We start from the raw sequence: 18,819 nt of genomic DNA, 5'->3' as shown, positions 1-18,819 counted from the left end.
ACCTCCAGAGATCAAGGTGGCGAATCTCAAGACATTTTCAGGGACCGGGACCCGCTGATCATCATTAAGGCTCACGGTGTGTCATATGACCATGGGCCAGAAATTGGTGGTTGTATATCGAAATAATCAACGTGGCTCGCCCGTGCGAGAAGGGACGGGTAGGGGTCCGGAGTGGGCGGCATGGCGTCAGTGAACTTGGTCGTGGGCGAAAATGGACGGTAAGTACCACCGTGAGGGCGCCGCACGGCGCAGATGCACAGTCAGGCCCACGTCAGGCCTAGCCTCCGAACTCCTGAGGAAGATGTTGCAGGCACTTGCAAGGCTGCGATGGTGTGGCGGGATCGGGCGGGTCGGATTCGGCGTCTCTAATCGGCATTTGCAGGCACCGGGCGGAGAAAAGAGTTAGGCGAGTGGCGGGCCGTTGAGGGAGCCGCCGCGCTGTGAGAGTGAGTGGGACTGGGGCAGAGATTCAACGACCATGCTGACTCTGCGTGCTGTCCATACCATGACCCACTGCGACTTGGACGCCATAGTATGAAACCCGAGACTGCTGTGGTTGTGTAGCCGCCCATGGCCAACAGCACGCCGCATCCTGCCTGCGGCACGCCTGCGGACGCAACAGCCTCCGCCGCGACGGCCTCGCAGAAGTTCCATAATACCGAGCGGCCCATCACAGCGCCCATCCACTCGTGGTTCACGTCGCCGGCGCGGACACAGCCCAATGCTGCGCAGGCGAAGGAGTTGCCGCTACACCTGATCCAGCTGATCCTCACCCACGTGCGTGCTCTGCCGTGCTGCCATGCTGCAGTGCTGTCACTGACCTCGACGACAGCTCGACCATGTTGGCGACCTTGCGCGCATCACGCGCACGTCGCGGCTCTTCTACTACATGACGCTGCCGCGGCTGTACGAGAGCGTCACGCTGCGCTCGCACGCCGAGATGCGCTATATCGACGGGCGGCCCGAGGGCTTTGGCGGCGGCAGTCCCTTCTCGTCAGGGCTGAACACGCTCGTGGCGCGCAGCTTCACCGCGTACGTGCGGCAGCTGCGCATCGTCGGCGAGTGGCGCGAGCATGACGTGGACGACTACAAGCACGGGCGGGTGCCGGACAACAGCATGGTGCTGCAGATAGCCGTGCGCGCCGCCCTCGACAAGATGACGAGACTCGAGGCCTTTGCGTAGGTACCCCGCGCGTTGCGGCCGTGAATCGCGACCTGTGAGCGATGAGCCGTCAATCGTCAATCGTCAATCGTCAACCGTGCTGACCTGCGCCAGCTGGGAGCTGAACACGAAGCCGCTGGCCACCGTCTACCAGGGCCTTTTGAACAAGCCCACCCTGACCTCGCTCACCCTGCGCTGCCAGACGAAGCGGCTCCCGCGCCCGACGACGACCATCCCCTCACTGCCGACCCTGACCACGCTCGTCGTCTACGACATCGACCCGCTGTGCTACCCGGACGACATCTCGCTGGTTCTCGCCGGCGCCACGCGCCTCGAGAACCTGAAGCTGCACTGGAGTCCGCGCATGCGCGAGCACGGCGAGGAGTCGGTCAACCTGATGTCCATGTTCGCCCGCTGCCTGGCGAACCGCGTCTCGCTGCCCGTCAAGCGCTTCGAGATGTGGAACCTCTACACGCGATTCTTCGGCGAGAGCAACGAGGACATCTTCGACCCCCTGGCCGCCCAGGAGATGACCGTCATCAACTCCATGGGCTCGTCCGACCCCATGACTGTCTTTCTGGACGACACCTGGCGCCTGCAGCACAAGCACGCTGTGCAGCCCAACCTCAAGATGATCCGCACGGACAGCGTGGACAGGGAGGGCGTGCGCCTCCTGCGCGAGTTCACCGGTCTGGAGCGCTTGTACGTGGTCAGCAACAAGCGGCCGAAGGAGACCCCCAAGTCGTTGTCGGAGAGCACAGCCGCCACGCCGACGACTCCCTCTGTCGCAACACCCGGCGTCTCGACGAACGGAGTGACGAGCGCAGCAGGCACGCCGACCATCAGCGAGCACCACTGTCGCGGCGCCGGAGGTGACATGCTCGCCGCCATCCAGACGAACCACCGCGGCATGCGCCACCTCCTGCTGTCGGACCTGTGGCAGCTCACAGACGACGCGCTGTACAAGACGTGCCAGACCCTGCCAAATCTCGAACAGTTAGGCTTCAGCTGCGGTGTTCCGCCCCTCGAGTCGCTGCGCCAGATCATGAACCTCGTACCAAAGCTGTGGGCGATCCGCATCCTCATCCGCCCCGGCTCGGAGCTCGCAGACAAAGTCGACGCAACCAAGGACATGCACGCCTTCGCCATCGCGACCGAGATGTGGCGGCCCGAGTACAAGAATGTGCAGTACCTGGGCATGGGCGAGCGCCTGGTGTACAAGCTGGGCAAGGTCACCTACCCGCCCAAGGGAAGCCCAGAAATACCCAGAGGGCAGCAGAACAGCCTGAATGCGAAGAGAGCAGGGCCAGTGCGCCACGTCGAGCGCGTCAGCAGGGACAGCGTCAAGTGGATCGACATCTGGGGCATGGACTCGACCGAGTTCGAGGTCCCCTTTCGGTGAAAGCCTGTGGACAAGGGGCCTCGGACGCTCTGGGAGGCCGTCCAACACAACAACAGAGGAATGCAAGGGGCGTTGAAAGAGGGCGTGGGACGCACGAGGCCGCGCGGTCAACTTCCATCGCAGTCTGCCGCCGCCGCCGACTCGCCCGCGGGGACCGTTGCACATGCATCCGCTCGAGCAGAGCAGCGGCAGCACTCTCTTGGATCTCGGCGCGCATCATGCCGAGGAAATGCACACGCGCTGCAAGGAGCGAAAGACATCCGAGGAAAGGGGGATTTTTTAGCATCAAAAGCCATGTATCAGTAGACCGCAACGGAAAAAACAGGCATCGACGGTACAGACCGGGGCAGCTAGCATTGTACGATGACTGTAGTAATACCGACTCACACTTTTCGCAACCACGGGATCATGTCGCTGCGTAGAATCCATGCCGAGACCCGAGATATCATGTATTGGCTGCATGCTGGTTTATCTGCTACAACCACCGCTTCTACCGCTGCGGCTCGTAGTAACTCGTCGCCACGCCGCCATCCTGCACGGGTACCTTCCCATTACTCGGTCCGCCCTGCGTCTGCGCCTGCGCCTGCTGCTGCGGCCTCGACGGCAGTGGCGGCAACGGCTGCTCGCCGCTGATCGGCCTCTGTCCCCTCATCATCTGTGGCCCGGCAGGTCCCCTCATCTGCTGCATGCCCTGTGATCCCATCTGCTGCGTGCCCTGTGATCCCATCTGTGGCCTCGCCATGGCACCATGCCCCGACCCTCCCAGCCCCGAGACGCCGTCCGCTCCGCTCGGCAACGGCTGATAGGCCTGCTGCCACGCATACCCACGCATGTGCGGCGGACCCTGCGGCGGCACAATCGCGCCGCTCTGCACCATGTTGCGCACGATTCCCGCCGCGAGCTTCTCCGCATCCTTGCTCACGCGCGATTGCCGGTACTTGTGGCAATCGACGCACGCCCACACGAACAGCGTGAAGTGCAACAGCAGACCGAGCCACTGCGTGATGGCAGCCGTGAGCTCGACGCGCGCGCGGGTGCCCTTCTCGCGCCAGAGCGTGTTGACGTAGGCGTCCATTTCGGCGCAGCTGTGGAAAGGCAGGGCCTCGTAGTACGTGTAGCTGGTCGAGCCGTTGCAGACGCGCTCGTAAGTGACGCCCGAGTGGCTGTCGGACGTTTCCCAGACCCACGTGTTGTTTCGTTGGAGCACGTAGTCGCCGTACGAAGAACTGTAGCCGAGGGAGTTGCTCAGGTTGCCGTCTTCGCCCCAGTACAGGAGGTCGATCAGCGCGACCATGGTGAATAGCGCGGTGACGAGGAAGCCCAGCCAGAGGAGGAGGTCCATGGTAACGCGCATGCCGGGGTGGACGGGGTGCTTGGCAACGACGAAGCGCATAACGCAGATGAAACACCAGATGAGGGATATGGAGAAGGTGATCAGACCCCAGGGTAGGGACCAGGTGCTGTCGTAGCCATAGCTCCAGTTGGAGGGTAGTCTGTTCGCTGTGCCTAGAGCCCAGCCTAAGCAGCCAATACCAACGATGCTGGCGAATATCATGGCGATCTGCAAGGCCATCTTGAATTTCCAGTAGCGATCCACGGCATTGAGTTGTTCATTGTAAGTCAGGTCGTCTTGGTCCGCGGAGCGATCTGGTGTGGCAGGGACAGGGGCGGCAGATGAAGGTGGCATAAAGGTCGCATTCGATGTAGAAGTCGTTGTCGGCGCGGCAGGCGAGTTCGGGAGTGTCGTTGTATGCCCGGTTGGAGAAGTCGTTGTCGGCGCGGCAGGCGAGTTTGGAAGTGTCGTTGTATGCCCGGTTGGAGAAGTCGTTGTGATCTGAGGCGCCTGGGGTGCCTGAGGCGCGGCTGCAACCTCTGGAGTAGACATTATGTATAGAGGTATTGAGTAAAGCGAATGGCTGCGCGAAAGTCGCGCAAAGGTTGGAGAATGAGCGTCAAGAGAGAGGAGCAGAGAACATGAAGCAGAAGAAATTTGCACAATGACTGACGCTCCTTTTGCTTGCTTTGCCGCCAAACGGGCGCAATGGTTGCCTGACGCTAGACGTGTATTTGGCGATGGGTAACTTTAATTAGCACTGCGTGCAGGGGCCGTGCCCTCGTACCGGATCGACCGTCGCTTCCACATTTTGAGTTTATCCAAACCTCATCATCACGCAAGCATCCGTAAGCTGCAGCGTCGAGGAGCTTGGATGCATCTGTCTAAACAATGGTCTCTTGCGGTGAACTGATCGACTCTGTACCAATCGAAGACTGATCAGATAGCTCATGTACTGCTCGGGTACTGGACGGTGATGCAGACATGTTGTCAGGCCTGTAGATGTGGATGCCTGGTATACCCGAGGCATCACCGCTGTGAAGAGGGTCAGCACTGTATTGTGCATGCGTAATTGTGTGGAGTAGGATCAGGCGGGTGAGTCTTATCACAGATCTCACCGCATCTGATACTCGTCCAGCGCCATGCCCTTTGCGATCTTCTTGATCAGCGCCTTCTTCAGAAACTGCTCGCGAGCTAGGCTTCGCGTTTGCTGAAGGTTGTTAGCATGTTGCGAAAATCTCTGCGGATGGGGGGTACATACCTTGACAAATACATCCGCAGTAATCCTCCCCCTGTCAAGTGCCCTACCCAGAACGAACAAGGCATCAGCGATACCTCTCTCCTCTGCCGCAAGAGTGTATAGCTGTTGCCCTACTACGGTAGGCGCTACAAGCACGTCATCGACATCTGGTGCCTGTTTTCTTCGAGCATCGTCCATGGCGCAATCTGCTTCGACCATGGCACCTTTCAGAATCTGCTCATTCGAAGCCAGCGCTGCATCCAGATGCTGCAGTTCGCCCAACTCGGCTTGAAGTTTTGAATATGCAGTCTGCAGCGCTTGTTGTTGCGCGCGTAAGGGCGCCACGGCAGCCTGGTTCGAAGCTACGACCTGACGTGTTTGCGAGGCGAGAGCCTGACCGAGGGCCGTGAGGAGGGCGTCCTTCTGCGGGTTTGGCGGCACAGGCGGCACCGGAAGGGATGCTTGGTTGCCTTGTTGCGAAGGCAGAGTCACCTCGAGCGAGTCGTCGAGAAGGTTGACAGGAGGCGCCAGCTTTGGTGCTGCAGGAGCCGGCTGTGGCGGGTTTTGGTGGTACTGCTGATATTGCCGCGGATGCTGCTGTAGGGGACCCTGATGCTGCTGTGGGGGACCCTGATGCTGCTGTGGGGGACCCTGATGCTGCTGTGGGGGACCCTGGTGCTGCTGTGGGGGACCCTGGTGCTGCTGGTGTTGAGGCGGCGCTTGGCCATGAGACTGCGGGCCTGTGTACTGTTGCGGTGGCAGAGCGTTCGCAAAAGGCTGCTGTGGAGGCGCCTGCCTTGCAAAGCCGGATGCATGATGCTGTCCCGGCGGAGCCATTGGGCTGACGGGACTTCCGGGCCCGTATGATGGAGGCTGGATGTGTTGTGATTGAACGCGCTGCCGTGCATCGTGCGACACTGGCGCTACTGGGCTGATGTCGTAGCTTCCTCGCTGCGGCGGATGCGGTGGGAGCGGGGGCGGCTGCGAGTATCGGTCGCTCTGCGGGTGCGGTGCCTGTGTGTGCTGCTCAAACGGCTTCGGCGGCTTTGGCGGCGGAGCGGGTGGTCCTTGAGAGGGGCCCGGTGAGGCCGCAGGGCCTTGTGCGCCTTGCACTGGTCGTCTGTACTCGACGGGCGGCGGAGGCACAGGCGGAGGACCTTGCTGCGCGGGCGCACTGTACGGCGGCTGCCGCTGCCGTGTCCGAACGGGAGGCTCTTTCGCGAAGACGTCGCGCAGGATGGCGAGCAGGTCGAACAGGGTCGACTTCTGTGCAGAGTCAGCTACGACTCCTGCCGCCCGACTGAGCGTCGTTTGCGGGCGCATGTGTGGTACTCACATCCCAATACTTGGCCCATTGCGCCAGATAGGGGTGGTACACCCTGCCGTCGCCGCTTACATACTGCCCGGAGCGCACCAGCATGTCCTGGTCCGGCTTGATATAGACAATGGGCGGTTCGCGTGGGTAGGCGTAGGGCACCCACACTGCCACCGGGAAGCCATAGGCGGCGCCGCGGAATGTGACAGGCAGCGTCCCGGTGAGGTTGAGCAGGAGGTGTGGCGCTCCGTTCTCGTATGCTGGGCCTGTCAGCTGCTGCGCGCTTGGAGGAGAGAATGCGCCGTCGTGTTGCGCGTCGAGTCACGCACTGTAGACGTCGGTGCGCACCGAGAGGGACGGGTAGTAGGAGAGCGCCTCGGTTGCGTCGTGATATGTGCGGTTGACGTCGGTGTAGTTCTGCCATGCGTCAGCGCCCCAAGAGGTGGAGAGAGGGGGAGAGAGGGGGAGAGAGGGGGAGAGAGGTAGAGGGAGGTAGAGGGCCAAGCGCTCACGCTGGTCAGGACGCTGTACAGCCAGTTCAGCGTTGTCTCGGGCACAGCCATTTGGAGGTGCTCGCGGGGAAGCTGACCTCTCCGCCGATCACGAGCTCTGGGTTAATTGGATCCGCCAAGGGTCGCTGCTCTCTCTGAATGTTTGATTGAACCTCTGCACCACGAGGTCCAATAATACTGTGCAGATTGGTGATTGTAGATTGGTGATTGTAGATTGGTGATTGTAAATTGGTGCTTGTAGATTGGTGATTGTAGATTGGTGCTTGTAGATTCGTGATTGTAGATGCAGATTGGTGGTTGCAGATTGGTAATGGCAAGCAAGACAGCCAACAGTCCACAGTGGCATGCTTGGACCCCAAGCACAGCCAAGGACCGTCACAGCGAACCGTGGAAGAGCTCGACCGATGAGATCATCACTCTGAATGGGGTCACGGACGAGTCACGACGACAGTGGTAATTCCACTAACAAAGTGCAGCATCTTCATTCATACGCCTCAACGAGCGTGTGCTACAAGACTATCTTAACATGCAACCAATAACTTACAAGAACGATCAGGGTATCCTCCAACGTCAGCTCAGTGCTGGCTCCACTCGATCGTGTTGAGATCGACACCCTCCTGGACGAGCTCCCACAGCGGGCTGAGCTCTCGCAGGAACGTGACGCGCTCCTTGACAGCCTTCAAGACGTAGTCAATCTCCGCGTCCGTCGTGAACCGTCCAATTCCGAATCGAATGCTGCTGTGCGCGCTCTCGTCGCTGCTGCCGAGAGCGCGGAGAACGTAGCTGGGCTCCAGTGAGGCTGATGTGCAGGCGCTGCCTGACGACAGAGCAATGTCCTTGAGGGCCATGAGAAGGGACTCGCCCTCGACATAGGCAAACGACACGTTGACGCAGCCGGGGTAGTGGCGCTCGCGGTCACCGTTCAGTGTCGTGTGCTCCATGGAGAGCAGGCCCTCCAGCAGGCGGTTCGAAAGCTTCGTGATGCGCTTGGTGTCGTACTCCATCTCCTCCTTGCAGATGCGCGCAGCCTCACCAAAGCCAATCGCGAGAGGTGGCGCCAGTGTACCGCTTCGCAGCCCACGCTCCTGGCCACCGCCACTGATGATGGGATCGAGTCTGACCCTGGGCCGCCTTCGCACGTAGCAAGCACCAACGCCCTTGGGCCCGTAGATCTTGTGACCGGAGATGGACATCAGGTCGACGTTCATCTTGTTGACGTCGATGGGAATCTTGCCCACCGCCTGCGCGGCATCCGTGTGGAAGAAGATCTTCCGCGCCCTGCACATCTGGCCAATCTCCTCCATGGGCTGCACAACACCAATCTCGTTGTTGACGGTCATGATGCTGACGAGCATCGTCTCGGGCCGCATCGCCTCCTCGAGCTGCTTCAGATCGACGAGACCGTTGCTCTGCACGGGCAGATATGTGACGGAGAAGCCCTCGTCCTGCAAATGCCTGCAGCTGTCCAGCACGCACTTGTGCTCCGTCTGTGCCGTGATGATGTGGTTCTTCTTGCCGGCGCGCTTAAAGAAGCGAGCCACGCCCTTGATGCTCATGTTGTTGCTCTCCGTGGCGCCGCTGGTGAAGATGATCTCCTTGGGGTCAGCTCCAATGAGGTCGGCAATGTGCACGCGGGCATCCTCGACGGCCTTGTCCGTCTCCCATCCGTAGGCGTGCGTGCGCGAGTGCGGGTTGCCGTACAGGCCCGTCATGAACGGCAGCTGGGCGTCGACGACTCGGGGGTCCGTGGGCGTTGTGGCCTGCATGTCCAGGTAGATTGGCCGCGATCCCTGGTCCATCACCGTGGCCTGCTTCAGAATACCTGGTCATGTCAATATCACTCGGTGACGCGGCGAGGCGGGTGGCGGCGCTCACCAGCAGTCGGGCTCATCATGGCGTCGGCAGACATGCCGGTGGTGGGCATCGTTGCGTCTTCAGCCTTCTCGCCTGTCTGGTGCAGGAAAGCCTTCTTCTCGGCCTGAATCGTCGTGTCCAGGTTGACGGTGGCGTTGTTCGACTTGGTCTCAGAGACATAGCTGCGGCGGCTGGCAGCGGTGCGGGGCGATGTGCGCGCGAAGCTGGACACTGCGTACCTTCTGGAGGCAATGCGCAGGGCCTGCCTCGCGATCGTGGGGGCGATACTCGACATGTCGGCGATGGCTGGTGTGGGGTGGTGATGTCGGCCATGCGGAATCACGTCTCCGTCGAGCTTGTGCGACCGAGCTAGAGAACTGGTGCTGACATAACGGCCGACTGCCGGATCGCCCATTCAGCATTCAGGGAAATGCTGACATAATGGCCGACGGCGGATCCGTTCGGCAGAGGCCAGCGAGGGAGCCATCGCGTGCAGAGCGTGCTGTACATGTCAATAATGCGTGCGCGTGAGCTCGAGGGCGTTCCGAGTCTGGTTGTCCGCTGCACCGCGTGCATCTGCGGTCTTGTCTGCATCTGCGTGCGTCTGCGTGCGTCTGCGTGTATCGAACTTGTGGCTGTGTGGCTTAGCGGCTGTACCAACGTCATGGTCAAGGAGGGACAGCGACAGGACCCACCAGCTAAAGCGCCCACGCTTCTCTCCGCGCTGTCCTTGCGACCACCTGCTCCCGCTGCGAACACCACCGAGAGTCCCTTGTTCCGCATCACACGGCAGACACGCACTATACGGCGGACATTGCGCGCACAGTGAATCACAATGAGTTGGAAAGGGTTGACGAAAGGCGTAGTGAGGGTACGCCAAACTCGTGCAGCGCCCCCGTCAGGCCGCTACACGCTGCTGACAAGACTCACAGACGCCACAAACGTTCAAGCAAAAGTTCAACATCGTACGTCTACCCAGTGGGCCCTACACCGAGCGATGCCGAGCCACGCGCCTCTTTCCGCGACGCACAGGCGTGGGGATGCGCTGACAGCAGTATGCGTAGGGCGAGATCACAAAAGATGCCATCTACATTGACGCCGATCGTCGCTTTGCCGAGCTGGAGAAGGAGACGAAGAAGCTCCACGAGGAGTCCAAGAAGTGCGCTACATTGCTAAACCCGCCCACGGTCCTGCTGACTGACGCCTGACAGGTACTTTGAGGCTATCAATGGTGCGCACAGCCACGCCTACACTCCTCCAGCCACGTCTAACACAAGCCCGCAGGCATGCTCACACATCAGATCGAATTCTCAAAAGCCATCGCCGAAATATACAAGCCCATCTCCGGGCGAATGTCTGACCCCACGTCGTTCCACGATGAGGGAAACACCGCTGGTATCGAGGCCTGCGACCAGTACCAGGAGGTTGTTTCGGAACTGCAAGAAACACTCGGCCCCGAGCTGGAGATGATAGAAGCTCGCGTCATCTCGCCTGCGAACCAGCTCCTCGACATCATCAAGGCGGTTCGAAAGCTGGGCGCCAAGCGTGACCACAAGCAGCTCGACTACGACCGGCACCGGGCGACTCTCAAGAAGCTGCAGGATAAGAAGGACAAGACTTTGAAGGACGAAAAGGCCATGTACCGCGCCGAGGCCGATTGCGAACAGGCCACACAGGACTACAACTACTTCAACGACCTGCTCAAGGACGAGCTGCCCAAGCTGTTCGCGCTGGAGAGAGAGTTCATCCAACCCCTCTTCCAGTCGTTCTACTACATGCAGCTGAACGTCTTCTACACATTGCACGAGCGCATGCAACGGCTTGACATTGGCTACTTCGATCTGGAATTGGACATTGAGGCAGCCTACGAGAAGAAGCGCGGAGACGTTCAGGCAGAGGCAGAGAAACTGTCGGTCGTCAAATACAAGACGACGGGTGGACGCACGGGTCCCGGAGCGCGACCAGGCGTTTCCAAATACGCAACAAAAGCACAAGAGGCAAAGGCAGGCCGCGCATCCGTCTCTGAAGAGGCGCCGCCGCCACCATACAGCCCTGGCTCGTCTGGCGCGATTGGCGACGTCAAATCACCAACATTCTCCCAAGGCTCGTGGGGTTCCGCAGCAAAGGCGAAGGGCGCCGCACCGCCGCCACCAAAGCCCAAGCCCTCCCGCCTCAGCGGCATGCCCGCAGCGGAGACGTGTACAGCCCTATTCGACTTCGAGGCCCAGTCTGAAGGCGACCTAAGCTTCCTGGCCGGCGACACCATCGAGATTATCACGAGGACACAAAACGAGAACGAGTGGTGGACTGGCAAGGTCCGGGGCAAGCAGGGGCAGTTCCCAGGTCCGGTTCCTCACACTCCCAGCAGTCCCACAAAAGCTGACTTTTCTAGGCAATTACGTGAAGCTGAATTAGGCGTTCCAACGGCGGGACTCGGTCATGTCGAGATGAAGATGCCTTTTGTTACTGTTGGTGGCTGTCGATTAGACCTGCATGTGCATTCTGCTAGACACTGCATTGCTTACACTTCAGACTAAATATTAATACTCCCCCACCACTTCTCAGTCCTCCGGATGTTCACATAACATCGTCTCGCACGCCACTGCTCCCAGCTTCAGCCACACCTCGGTCCATCTCCATGCTAGCGTAGATCGCTCCCCGCATGACGTTGCTCGGCCACACGGCACTCATCCGAGCTGATCGCAGTGACGACGCAGTCCACGAGCTCGGTTGTATGCAAACATGCATCCTCTCCCCATGTCCAGCAGCATAATCGCACTCATCCACGCATCACCGCAGCAATCAACACACCACGCCGCCTCCTGACCGCGCCCAACCGCCCACACCACGCTCACACCCCCGACCATGTCCTACGACTCGACGATCACATTCACCCTCGATACCATCTGCCCCTGGTACACAGCCCAGTCCCCGTCCTCACGCACCGACTGACCCTCTCCCCAGGACATATCTCGGCTATGTGCGTCTGCGCAAAGCGCTCTCCGCGCACCGCGCCGCGCACCCCTCGTCGCCCGTATCCTTCACGCTGCGCATCGCGCCGTACCAACTGTACCCCGAATTTTCGCGCGCCGGCGTGGACAGACACGTCTGGTACCGCGACGAGAAGTACGGCGGCTCCGAGGCGCGCTTCGACAAGTACGCGGCCTACATGGGTGCGCTGGGCAAGGACGAGGGGATAGAGTTCGACTTCAGCAGCGGGCCCTTCGCGAATACGTTCCACGCGCACCGCGTACTGCGGTACGTGCAGGAGCATCGAAGCGCGGATGCTGCCGTCGCGGCGCTCGAGAGTCTGTATCAGCAGTACTTTACGGCGCGCGCGCACCCCAGTAGTCCTGAGACGCTGGTGAAGGCGTGTATGGCTGCGGGGCTGGATGAGGACGAGGCGAAGAGGGTGGTCGAGGACGAGAGCGAGGAGGCCATGGAAACAAAGATGGCGATCCGAGAACAGGCCGGGAACGGGGTCGATAGTGTGCCGTACATTGTGTTCGAGGGCAAGAGGAGGGACTTCACGCTGATCGGGGCGAAGGAGGTTGGGGAATATATCAAGACGCTGGAGCAGGTGGTCAAGGAGGCATCGTAGTGAAGCAAGCTACCAGACAAAGCTCGGTGAGAATTGATGAATTGAAACCTAGTGTACACCCGTCATGCTAAGCTACCCCGTGCATGTCTGACATGGTTTGGATTGCATCATAGTCGTCATTGTTGCCAACGCAGATAATGCAGATGACGCGACCAAGATGACCAACCAGATGGTCAGAGATACACTAGCAAACGCCACCAAGTATGAACGAGAGAAGGATGTAAGGAGTATGTACCGTGAACGTCATCACCAACCCGGGCTATCATGCCGTTACAGAGACGTCGTGAAGAGGGAGCCTAATCACTGACGTGCTGCTTTCCTTTGTATGTACCAGTTTTTGGAACATCTCATCGACGCTTACTTGCGAGTCCAGTCATAGCTGACCTCTGCGCGCTTGGTGGCTTCACCGAGTGAAGGGTCGCCGCAGACTGGGCCCCAGACCTGCGCCTCGAACTGGCCGGCCGCAATATTATTGCCGACAAAGTCATAGTCTGATGTGATCAGTGCCTGCCCTATACCAGGACAATGACAACTTACAGCAGTAGAGACGACCAGGCCAGTCGACCTGACCAGGGTTACAGAAGCCAACAGCGCAGCCGACGCGGGATGTGTTGCGCCACACCATCTGCGTGAAGTGACCCCAAGTGTCAGCATAGTGCGGGTGGTCGTACGGATACTTGGTCTCCTCCTCGTGCCATCCATGGACAGCGGTACGGGCGAACTCGATCCACTCGTCGTAGTTGGAAGGGGCCGGCTTCTGCGATGACAGGTTGCTGCCGGAGCGCATCTGTGAGATGAGTCAGTCACTTTGAGAGGATCGAGGAATGCTCGGTGACTTACGTGCTCGGGCATATACGTGCACTCTGCAATGTCACGGCGAGCAGCATCGGCTAGGTCCTGGCCCCAGACTAGGTCTTGAGCGCAGTGGAGGCGTCGCCAGTACCAGTGAGCCCGCATCACGGCGCTAACGAAATTGGGGTCGTCGACGTGAGGCGCATTGTCGTTGTAGAGGTCGCGTGGCTTGACGTCGTGGGCGGGCGCAGCGACTGCAGTGGCAGCCAGAAGAGTGGCGAGAGTAGCAAGAGACTTCATGATGTTTGTTGATGTCGTTCACTGAGAGGAACGACCAAGGTGGATTGATATGGGTATCTTAGAGGTCAGGTTGTAGGTGAGCTGGTGCAGATGATCGAGGGTGTCGTGCACTCAGGTGTAGTATGAAAAGATCGGGAGTTGTAATGAGCGTGAGTGATCGAAGATGGAAGAGGAGTGAAGGGAGGAGAGCGGTGTGTTTATATGATGGAGTGTGGCCCATGCACTGGGGTAATAACGTGTGCTCGAGAGGCGCCTGCTGCCTTCACTTACCTGCTGTGAACGTGTACACTAGCTCATCGAATCAGACCGCATTGCGTGTCACAAGGAAAGAGCAATAGCAGCCGCGGACAGACTGAGAGAAAGCGCAAAGATGCGTGCAATAAGGCCGAAGGCGAAAATCTCGAAATCTCGAGCATCGCGGCATCGAATGAGCTGATCGGCTCACCCGACTTATGTCGCGCCAAATCTGTGCTTCGTGACGACTGGCTCGTTTGTTACTTTATCACCTTCTGTTATGGAACACAGTGTGGGTGTCACGTAGCGCGTCCCTGAGGGCGCTTGTAAACGGGCACCACCCATGTCGGCAAGCGCTGTGAGATGCGTAGGGTTATTAGAGAGATGTGAAGCTGCGCACAAGATAGCATGTGGTTGACGTTGTGAAGTCTGAAGCATTGAGAAATAAAATGTGCGACACTCGAAGCCAAAGAGTTCAAAGGTGAACGAGAGCAATGTTAGGGAGAGCTCGTGAAACCAATTTCTATGAAAGAACCAGGCTCGTAGTTTGTAGTGGTTTCCATCCAGCAGTCTCATCGACGTTGACTCTAAGAACGAACCCAAGCGTGGCAATGATGATCAAACTCGTAGGAGCATAGAAGCACAACATCCAAGGCTTGCTTAATTCGCGCGTTCATGTGACTCCCCAAAGCTTACGGAAGCCCTGTATGATCTGGCGTATCACTTGCTCTTGCTCACTACTTGCTGCTCAACTGTAAAGCATATGCGATTAAATCAATGACTGACAGTTGTGCAACGTCTCCTGGTGAACGTTGAGGAAGGTAATCTTTCCTCTTAAACCTCGCTGTGCGACGTCTGAGCCTTGCGCAACCGCTCGTGCTGCCGGATAGAGTTTCCGTACCAGGCTGCGGGCTATGAGGCTACCACGAGCCACGCTTTCACAGGCCATGCCGCAGAGACAGCTAGGTTATATATTCGATCGTTCGTGCGACGTCCGCGGCTGACTGCGTGGTTATGGCAGGCCGAATTCAAGCCTGCGATTTGGAGATGAACATGTGGTTGCACCGCTTATAGTCATCCTTCCTTGAGACGCTTTGCTGGTCGGCCGATCAACGAGTCATCTGGCAGCCCGCTCCTCTTCGTGCCTGGCAGGCCGGACGTACGGATGTCGTTGTCCTCCTGGCTGACTCTTCGAACAGGATACTTGATCTTGGAGTCCTCAAAACAGCTCTCCGCAGGCTTGCCGTGTACGGTAAAGTACGGATGCTCGAGCGCCTTCTCAGCTGTCAGGCGCTTGAGTGGGTCGTACTCGAGAAGCTGCTTGAGGAGGGACAATCCTTCCTGGCCAGGCGTGTCCGGTCCGGTACCAACAGGGTAGTGGTTGTTATTCAGTGTCTGGTGGTACCATCGTTCTAGGCCGTCACCCTGCGGGCGAGGATAGCGTGCTGCGTTACCCGCGATGAGCGACGTAAGCTGGGGATACTCAGGCATAGCGGGCAGTAGTGGCCAGCGGTCTTTACTTGGCAAGCCCATGACCTCGACAATCTTCTGCATCTGGTTACGCTGGAAGGGCACAGTCTTCTTGTTGTCCATCTTCGCCTCTTCGCCCTTGAAGATAGGCCGCAGAGACAGTAGTTCAGCAAAGATGCAGCCTACAGCCCAAAGATCGACCGCTGGTGTGTAGTGGCGACTGCCAAGCAGTAACTCTGGTGCTCGGTACCAGATCGTGACGACAACCTTATCGCCCGAAAACAATGACTGAAGAGGCTTGTGGAAGAGACGAGCTAGACCCAAATCCCCAATCTTGACCTTCCCCTCTCTCGTAACCATGATGTTAGCGGGCTTCAAGTCGCGATGCATGACCCAGTTACGGTGAAGGTAAACAAGACCCTTCAACAGCTGGTATAATATCGACTTGATGGTTCGTGCCGGTATGGCTTGGCGCTGAGGCTGATTGTGGTGGTGGATGATCTGGAGAAGATCGTGCTCTGCATATTCAAAGACAATGAAGATGCACTTGTCTTCTAGTATGATCTCGGACGTGTGAACAACATTAGAGTGTGCCAGCTCCGTGCAGAGAGCCATTTCCCTTATTGCGGACTGTGAGATGCCAGAGTACTGAAGTTCGCCTTCCTTATCCGGCTTGAACCTGAGTCGTTAGCATTGTCAGATGACCTGCCTGATGAATCTTACTTCTTGATGGCGAATTCTCCGATGCGGCCATTCTTGCCTTCTGCTTTGTAGACGCGTCCATAGGTCCCGCTACTGATGAAGCCTACGATCTTGTACCGCTCGTTGATGCGTTTCTTCGAGCTGTATCCTGCAAACATTTGTGTAGAGTCTTCAGTGTCTGTTTGGTTGCGTTCTTAGCGAAGCCATCCAACTTGTTGATGTTTGCGAGCCTGGATGGTAGTAGGAGATGCCAATATCAGAGATGTAAGATGGATGAGACGATTTGTGATGATGCCAGCAGCGAGGCTGACGGAACAACAATAAGCGAAACAGGCGGCACTCACGACCAGCAAAAGCAAGCGCCGCTAGCAGAGAGGCAGATAAAAATGGAGTTATTCAGGAGGCGGGAAATGAGGCAGACGACTCGACACAGAGCAGCGTGATACCAATAATGGCAGAAGGGGTACCGACCGTTGAAGGCCCTCTGTACTAGGGCGGCTCGGGCGGTTGATGCTGCAGACGAAGGTGGGCCACCCGAAGATGGCGGATTCGACGGTGGCTGGCTCATCTTCCGGTCATTTGCGTCTCGTTTAAACGTCTCCACGTTGGGAGCTTGCGCATACGCGCCCACGGCGTTTCGCGGGCTCGCTCCGTGGGCGGAACACAGATCGACTCGACGCGATGGAGTATCTCTCGGGGCTGCGCAAGACGCCGATCAACGGACGCGTGAAGTTTGTCGGCTATATGGGTTGATCTCAAGGCCGCTATGTCTTGTATGATACCCGCGTAGAGTCTTTTGTAGAGAGTGTGAAGCAATTGGAGAAGTGAAGCTGCGCAGTCGTCACGATCCATGGATACAACTTTGAGCTGGTTGGCCTCCCCGCAGAGCCGCAACATGTGAACACTGGGTCGCCCAAGCTCCCAGGTGAGCTCCCATGACCGCTAGCCATCGCGATCTCCACACATTACCCTGACCCAAGCCCACCACTTCGCCGCTTCTTGGTGTCTGTTTGTCCGTCGTCGAATGGTGTCATAGTGTGCTTAATCTTTTCGTGTGTTTATCAAGCCCTCCGCGGCTCGTCAAACAGGTACAAGCACCCGTCCTCCGCACACTGCCACGACGGCGTACCCTTGTGCAAGAGGCTGACAATTGTATAGCGCCGTGTAAACATACACACGGCTAATTTCCCCTCCTATACCACTGCCTGTAGAGCCACAGTAGATACCATGGACCCAAGATCGTGGTTCGGTGACCTTACAGGGTACTTCGTGTACCTGCTCTTTACTGCGACTCTAGGTCCTCTTCTGTTTGGTTTCCATCTTGTATGCACCGCCCAATACTCGACATGACCAAACTGACAACAATAGTCTGAACTAAACGCGCCCGAAGATGTCATCCGCTGCAAGAAGAAGTCCATTACCTCGACCGCAACGCCGAATCTGCCACAATGCATTGAGATGACCCCAACGCAATGGGGTGTTGTGGGCTCTATGTACACACTGGGAGGGCTTATCGGTGCGCTGTCAGCGGCGCCCTTAGCTGGGAAATACGGGCGTCTCAGGGCTATGCAGATGACTACTCTGTTCTTCACCATCGGCCCCGTCTTCGAAGCGCTATCGCCTAGCATCGCCGTCATGGCATTTGGCAGACTCGTCTCTGGGGTTGGTGCAGGAGCGGCTGTGGTCATTGTACCTCTGTATATCTCAGAGATCGCACCACCGGCGAACAAGGGCTTCTTTGGCGCGTTCACACAGATCATGTGCAATGTCGGCATCTTAGTCACGCAGTTGCTGGGCTATTTCCTCAGTCACGACTCGTACTGGAGAGTCATCTTGGCTGTTGGTGGGCTGATCGGTTTTGTGCAAGGGCTGTGTTTGCTCTTGTCTGCAGAGAGCCCCAAGTACCTTGCTGAGAAGGGTAACCTCACCCAGGCCAAGAGGATTTTACGCAATATTCGTGGCGCAAATGCCGACATTGACGGTGAGATGAACGACTGGGGAATCGACGGCTCCAGCGTGAATGGTAAGTCGTGTGCTCAGAAAGCACGCTCTTGAACGGCACTGACACCACAACAGAGGAGGAGCAGACCCTGCTGCACAACGAGGGTGGCTCGTCACCATCAACCGACAAAGAAGGCACCTTGACTATCATGCAGGTTTTGCGTCACGAAGATTACAAGAAGGCTGCCATTGCAGTCATCATGGTCATGCTGGCCCAGCAGTTCAGCGGCATTAACAGCATTGTCATGTACGGCGTGTCGCTCCTGGCGGGGCTCCTTGAGTCCAACTCTGCGCTGCTCAACCTTGCGGTGTCTGCAGTCAACATCGTGATCACGGCTGGTGGTGCACCTTTGCCAGACAAGTTTGGACGTAAGCCATGCCTTTTAGGCTCGATCGCAGGCATGGGCACCAGCTCCCTGCTGCTTGCAATTGGCATCATGAAGTCGGTGCCCGTACTCTCAGCCGTCGCTGTGCTCTTCTTCGTCTCGAGCTTTGCGCTTGGGCTGGGCCCAGTTCCCTTTATCCTTGCCAGCGAGCTTGTGGGCCCAGAAGCTGTGGATGCAACTCAAAGTATCGCGCTTGGTGCGAACTGGATTGCTACCTTCATCGTGGCTCAGTTCTTCCCGCTGCTGAGTGCACAGTTGGGCGGAAAAGTCTATCTGATCTTCGCAGGACTCTCTGCATTCTTCTTCGCCTTCCTCTCGTGGTATGTGCCAGAGACAAAGGGCAAGAAGAACGCGGACGAGGTCTGGGGCAGGGAGCGCAGGGTCGATTGAGGCTCACATGCAAAAGGCGGGGTGACGTGGGCGACGCAGATTCGGAAGGCGCATCTGCATCTCACAATGTGGTAGCACAAGCAAACACAGATTCTTTCGCGCCTCTCTTCTCCATTGCCAGCGCT

The 18,819-nt window shown here is 58.2% G+C and overlaps 9 protein-coding genes across 9 annotated transcripts; 4 read left to right on the top strand and 5 right to left on the bottom strand.

Moving 5' to 3' along the window:
* Positions 1-505: 505 nt before the first annotated feature.
* M421DRAFT_101516 (uncharacterized protein) lies at positions 506-2,564 on the top strand (the record flags this gene model as incomplete). Its single annotated transcript, XM_033586651.1, has 4 exons — positions 506-532; positions 664-777; positions 833-1,179; positions 1,277-2,564. The coding sequence occupies 4 exons, from the start codon at positions 506-508 to the stop codon at positions 2,562-2,564; spliced, it is 1,776 nt and encodes a 591-aa protein (XP_033447777.1).
* A 490-nt stretch (positions 2,565-3,054) lies between these two features.
* M421DRAFT_92952 (uncharacterized protein) lies at positions 3,055-4,449 on the bottom strand (the record flags this gene model as incomplete). Its single annotated transcript, XM_033598077.1, has 1 exon — positions 3,055-4,449. One exon carries the CDS (start codon positions 4,447-4,449, stop codon positions 3,055-3,057), a length of 1,395 nt encoding a protein of 464 aa, XP_033447776.1.
* Positions 4,450-4,679: 230 nt separating this feature from the next.
* M421DRAFT_169525 (UEV-domain-containing protein) lies at positions 4,680-7,272 on the bottom strand. Its single transcript, XM_033587760.1, has 5 exons — positions 6,965-7,272; positions 6,782-6,869; positions 6,474-6,712; positions 5,159-6,403; positions 4,680-5,107 (listed from the first exon to the last, which is right to left on the bottom strand). Exons 1-5 carry the CDS (start codon positions 7,013-7,015, stop codon positions 5,012-5,014), a joined length of 1,719 nt encoding a protein of 572 aa, XP_033447775.1. The 5' UTR covers positions 7,016-7,272; the 3' UTR covers positions 4,680-5,011.
* Positions 7,273-7,422: 150 nt separating this feature from the next.
* On the bottom strand, positions 7,423-9,332 carry M421DRAFT_421362 (cysteine desulfurase). Its single transcript, XM_033592797.1, has 2 exons — positions 8,840-9,332; positions 7,423-8,786 (listed from the first exon to the last, which is right to left on the bottom strand). The coding sequence occupies exons 1-2, from the start codon at positions 9,231-9,233 to the stop codon at positions 7,540-7,542; spliced, it is 1,641 nt and encodes a 546-aa protein (XP_033447774.1). The 5' UTR covers positions 9,234-9,332; the 3' UTR covers positions 7,423-7,539.
* Positions 9,333-9,957: 625 nt separating this feature from the next.
* M421DRAFT_169429 (BAR-domain-containing protein) lies at positions 9,958-11,458 on the top strand. Its single transcript, XM_033587758.1, has 2 exons — positions 9,958-11,161; positions 11,211-11,458. The coding sequence occupies exons 1-2, from the start codon at positions 10,105-10,107 to the stop codon at positions 11,231-11,233; spliced, it is 1,080 nt and encodes a 359-aa protein (XP_033447773.1). The 5' UTR covers positions 9,958-10,104; the 3' UTR covers positions 11,234-11,458.
* A 225-nt stretch (positions 11,459-11,683) lies between these two features.
* Positions 11,684-12,419, top strand: M421DRAFT_65042 (thioredoxin-like protein; the record flags this gene model as incomplete). Its single annotated transcript, XM_033596212.1, has 2 exons — positions 11,684-11,733; positions 11,783-12,419. The coding sequence occupies 2 exons, from the start codon at positions 11,684-11,686 to the stop codon at positions 12,417-12,419; spliced, it is 687 nt and encodes a 228-aa protein (XP_033447772.1).
* A 23-nt stretch (positions 12,420-12,442) lies between these two features.
* M421DRAFT_421359 (PR-1-like protein) lies at positions 12,443-13,810 on the bottom strand. The gene is made up of 3 exons (XM_033592796.1): positions 13,260-13,810; positions 12,957-13,206; positions 12,443-12,910 (listed from the first exon to the last, which is right to left on the bottom strand). Exons 1-3 carry the CDS (start codon positions 13,509-13,511, stop codon positions 12,777-12,779), a joined length of 636 nt encoding a protein of 211 aa, XP_033447771.1. The 5' UTR covers positions 13,512-13,810; the 3' UTR covers positions 12,443-12,776.
* Positions 13,811-14,819: 1,009 nt separating this feature from the next.
* Positions 14,820-16,075, bottom strand: M421DRAFT_64473 (serine/threonine-protein kinase MAK; the record flags this gene model as incomplete). The annotated part of the gene is made up of 2 exons (XM_033596165.1): positions 14,820-15,894; positions 15,939-16,075. The coding sequence occupies 2 exons, from the start codon at positions 16,073-16,075 to the stop codon at positions 14,820-14,822; spliced, it is 1,212 nt and encodes a 403-aa protein (XP_033447770.1).
* An 869-nt stretch (positions 16,076-16,944) lies between these two features.
* Positions 16,945-18,807, top strand: M421DRAFT_169319 (vacuolar protein sorting-associated protein 73). Its single transcript, XM_033587757.1, has 4 exons — positions 16,945-17,005; positions 17,076-17,240; positions 17,286-17,940; positions 17,994-18,807. Exons 2-4 carry the CDS (start codon positions 17,145-17,147, stop codon positions 18,692-18,694), a joined length of 1,452 nt encoding a protein of 483 aa, XP_033447769.1. The 5' UTR covers positions 16,945-17,005; positions 17,076-17,144; the 3' UTR covers positions 18,695-18,807.
* The last annotated feature ends 12 nt before the right edge of the window (positions 18,808-18,819 follow it).

Source organism: Didymella exigua (assembly GCF_010094145.1).
Source record: "Didymella exigua CBS 183.55 unplaced genomic scaffold M421scaffold_16, whole genome shotgun sequence".
Classification (NCBI taxonomy): Eukaryota; Fungi; Ascomycota; class Dothideomycetes; order Pleosporales; family Didymellaceae; genus Didymella; species Didymella exigua.
This window is presented reverse-complemented; position numbering and strand designations above follow the sequence as displayed.

Bases quoted from the DNA above. Each gene is read 5' to 3' on its own strand.
- M421DRAFT_169319 (XM_033587757.1), top strand. From the start codon at position 17,145: ATGGACCCAAGATCGTGGTTCGGTGACCTTACAGGGTACTTCGTGTAC. The intron at 17,241-17,285 runs GTATGCACCGCC...TGACAACAATAG, and splicing joins TTCTGTTTGGTTTCCATCTT to TCTGAACTAAACGCGCCCGA. The intron at 17,941-17,993 runs GTAAGTCGTGTG...ACACCACAACAG, and splicing joins CGACGGCTCCAGCGTGAATG to AGGAGGAGCAGACCCTGCTG.
- M421DRAFT_421362 (XM_033592797.1), bottom strand. From the start codon at position 9,233: ATGGGCGATCCGGCAGTCGGCCGTTATGTCAGCACCAGTTCTCTAGCT. The intron at 8,787-8,839 runs GTGAGCGCCGCC...TGACATGACCAG, and splicing joins CATGATGAGCCCGACTGCTG to GTATTCTGAAGCAGGCCACG.
- M421DRAFT_169429 (XM_033587758.1), top strand. From the start codon at position 10,105: ATGCTCACACATCAGATCGAATTCTCAAAAGCCATCGCCGAAATATAC. The intron at 11,162-11,210 runs GTCCGGTTCCTC...TGACTTTTCTAG, and splicing joins CAAGCAGGGGCAGTTCCCAG to GCAATTACGTGAAGCTGAAT.
- M421DRAFT_421359 (XM_033592796.1), bottom strand. From the start codon at position 13,511: ATGAAGTCTCTTGCTACTCTCGCCACTCTTCTGGCTGCCACTGCAGTC. The intron at 13,207-13,259 runs GTAAGTCACCGA...CTCATCTCACAG, and splicing joins GCACGTATATGCCCGAGCAC to ATGCGCTCCGGCAGCAACCT. The intron at 12,911-12,956 runs GTAAGTTGTCAT...TGATCACATCAG, and splicing joins GCCTGGTCGTCTCTACTGCT to ACTATGACTTTGTCGGCAAT.
- M421DRAFT_169525 (XM_033587760.1), bottom strand. From the start codon at position 7,015: ATGGCTGTGCCCGAGACAACGCTGAACTGGCTGTACAGCGTCCTGACC. The intron at 6,713-6,781 runs GTGCGTGACTCG...TGACAGGCCCAG, and splicing joins GGTGCGCACCGACGTCTACA to CATACGAGAACGGAGCGCCA. The intron at 5,108-5,158 runs GTATGTACCCCC...AACAACCTTCAG, and splicing joins CTGCGGATGTATTTGTCAAG to CAAACGCGAAGCCTAGCTCG.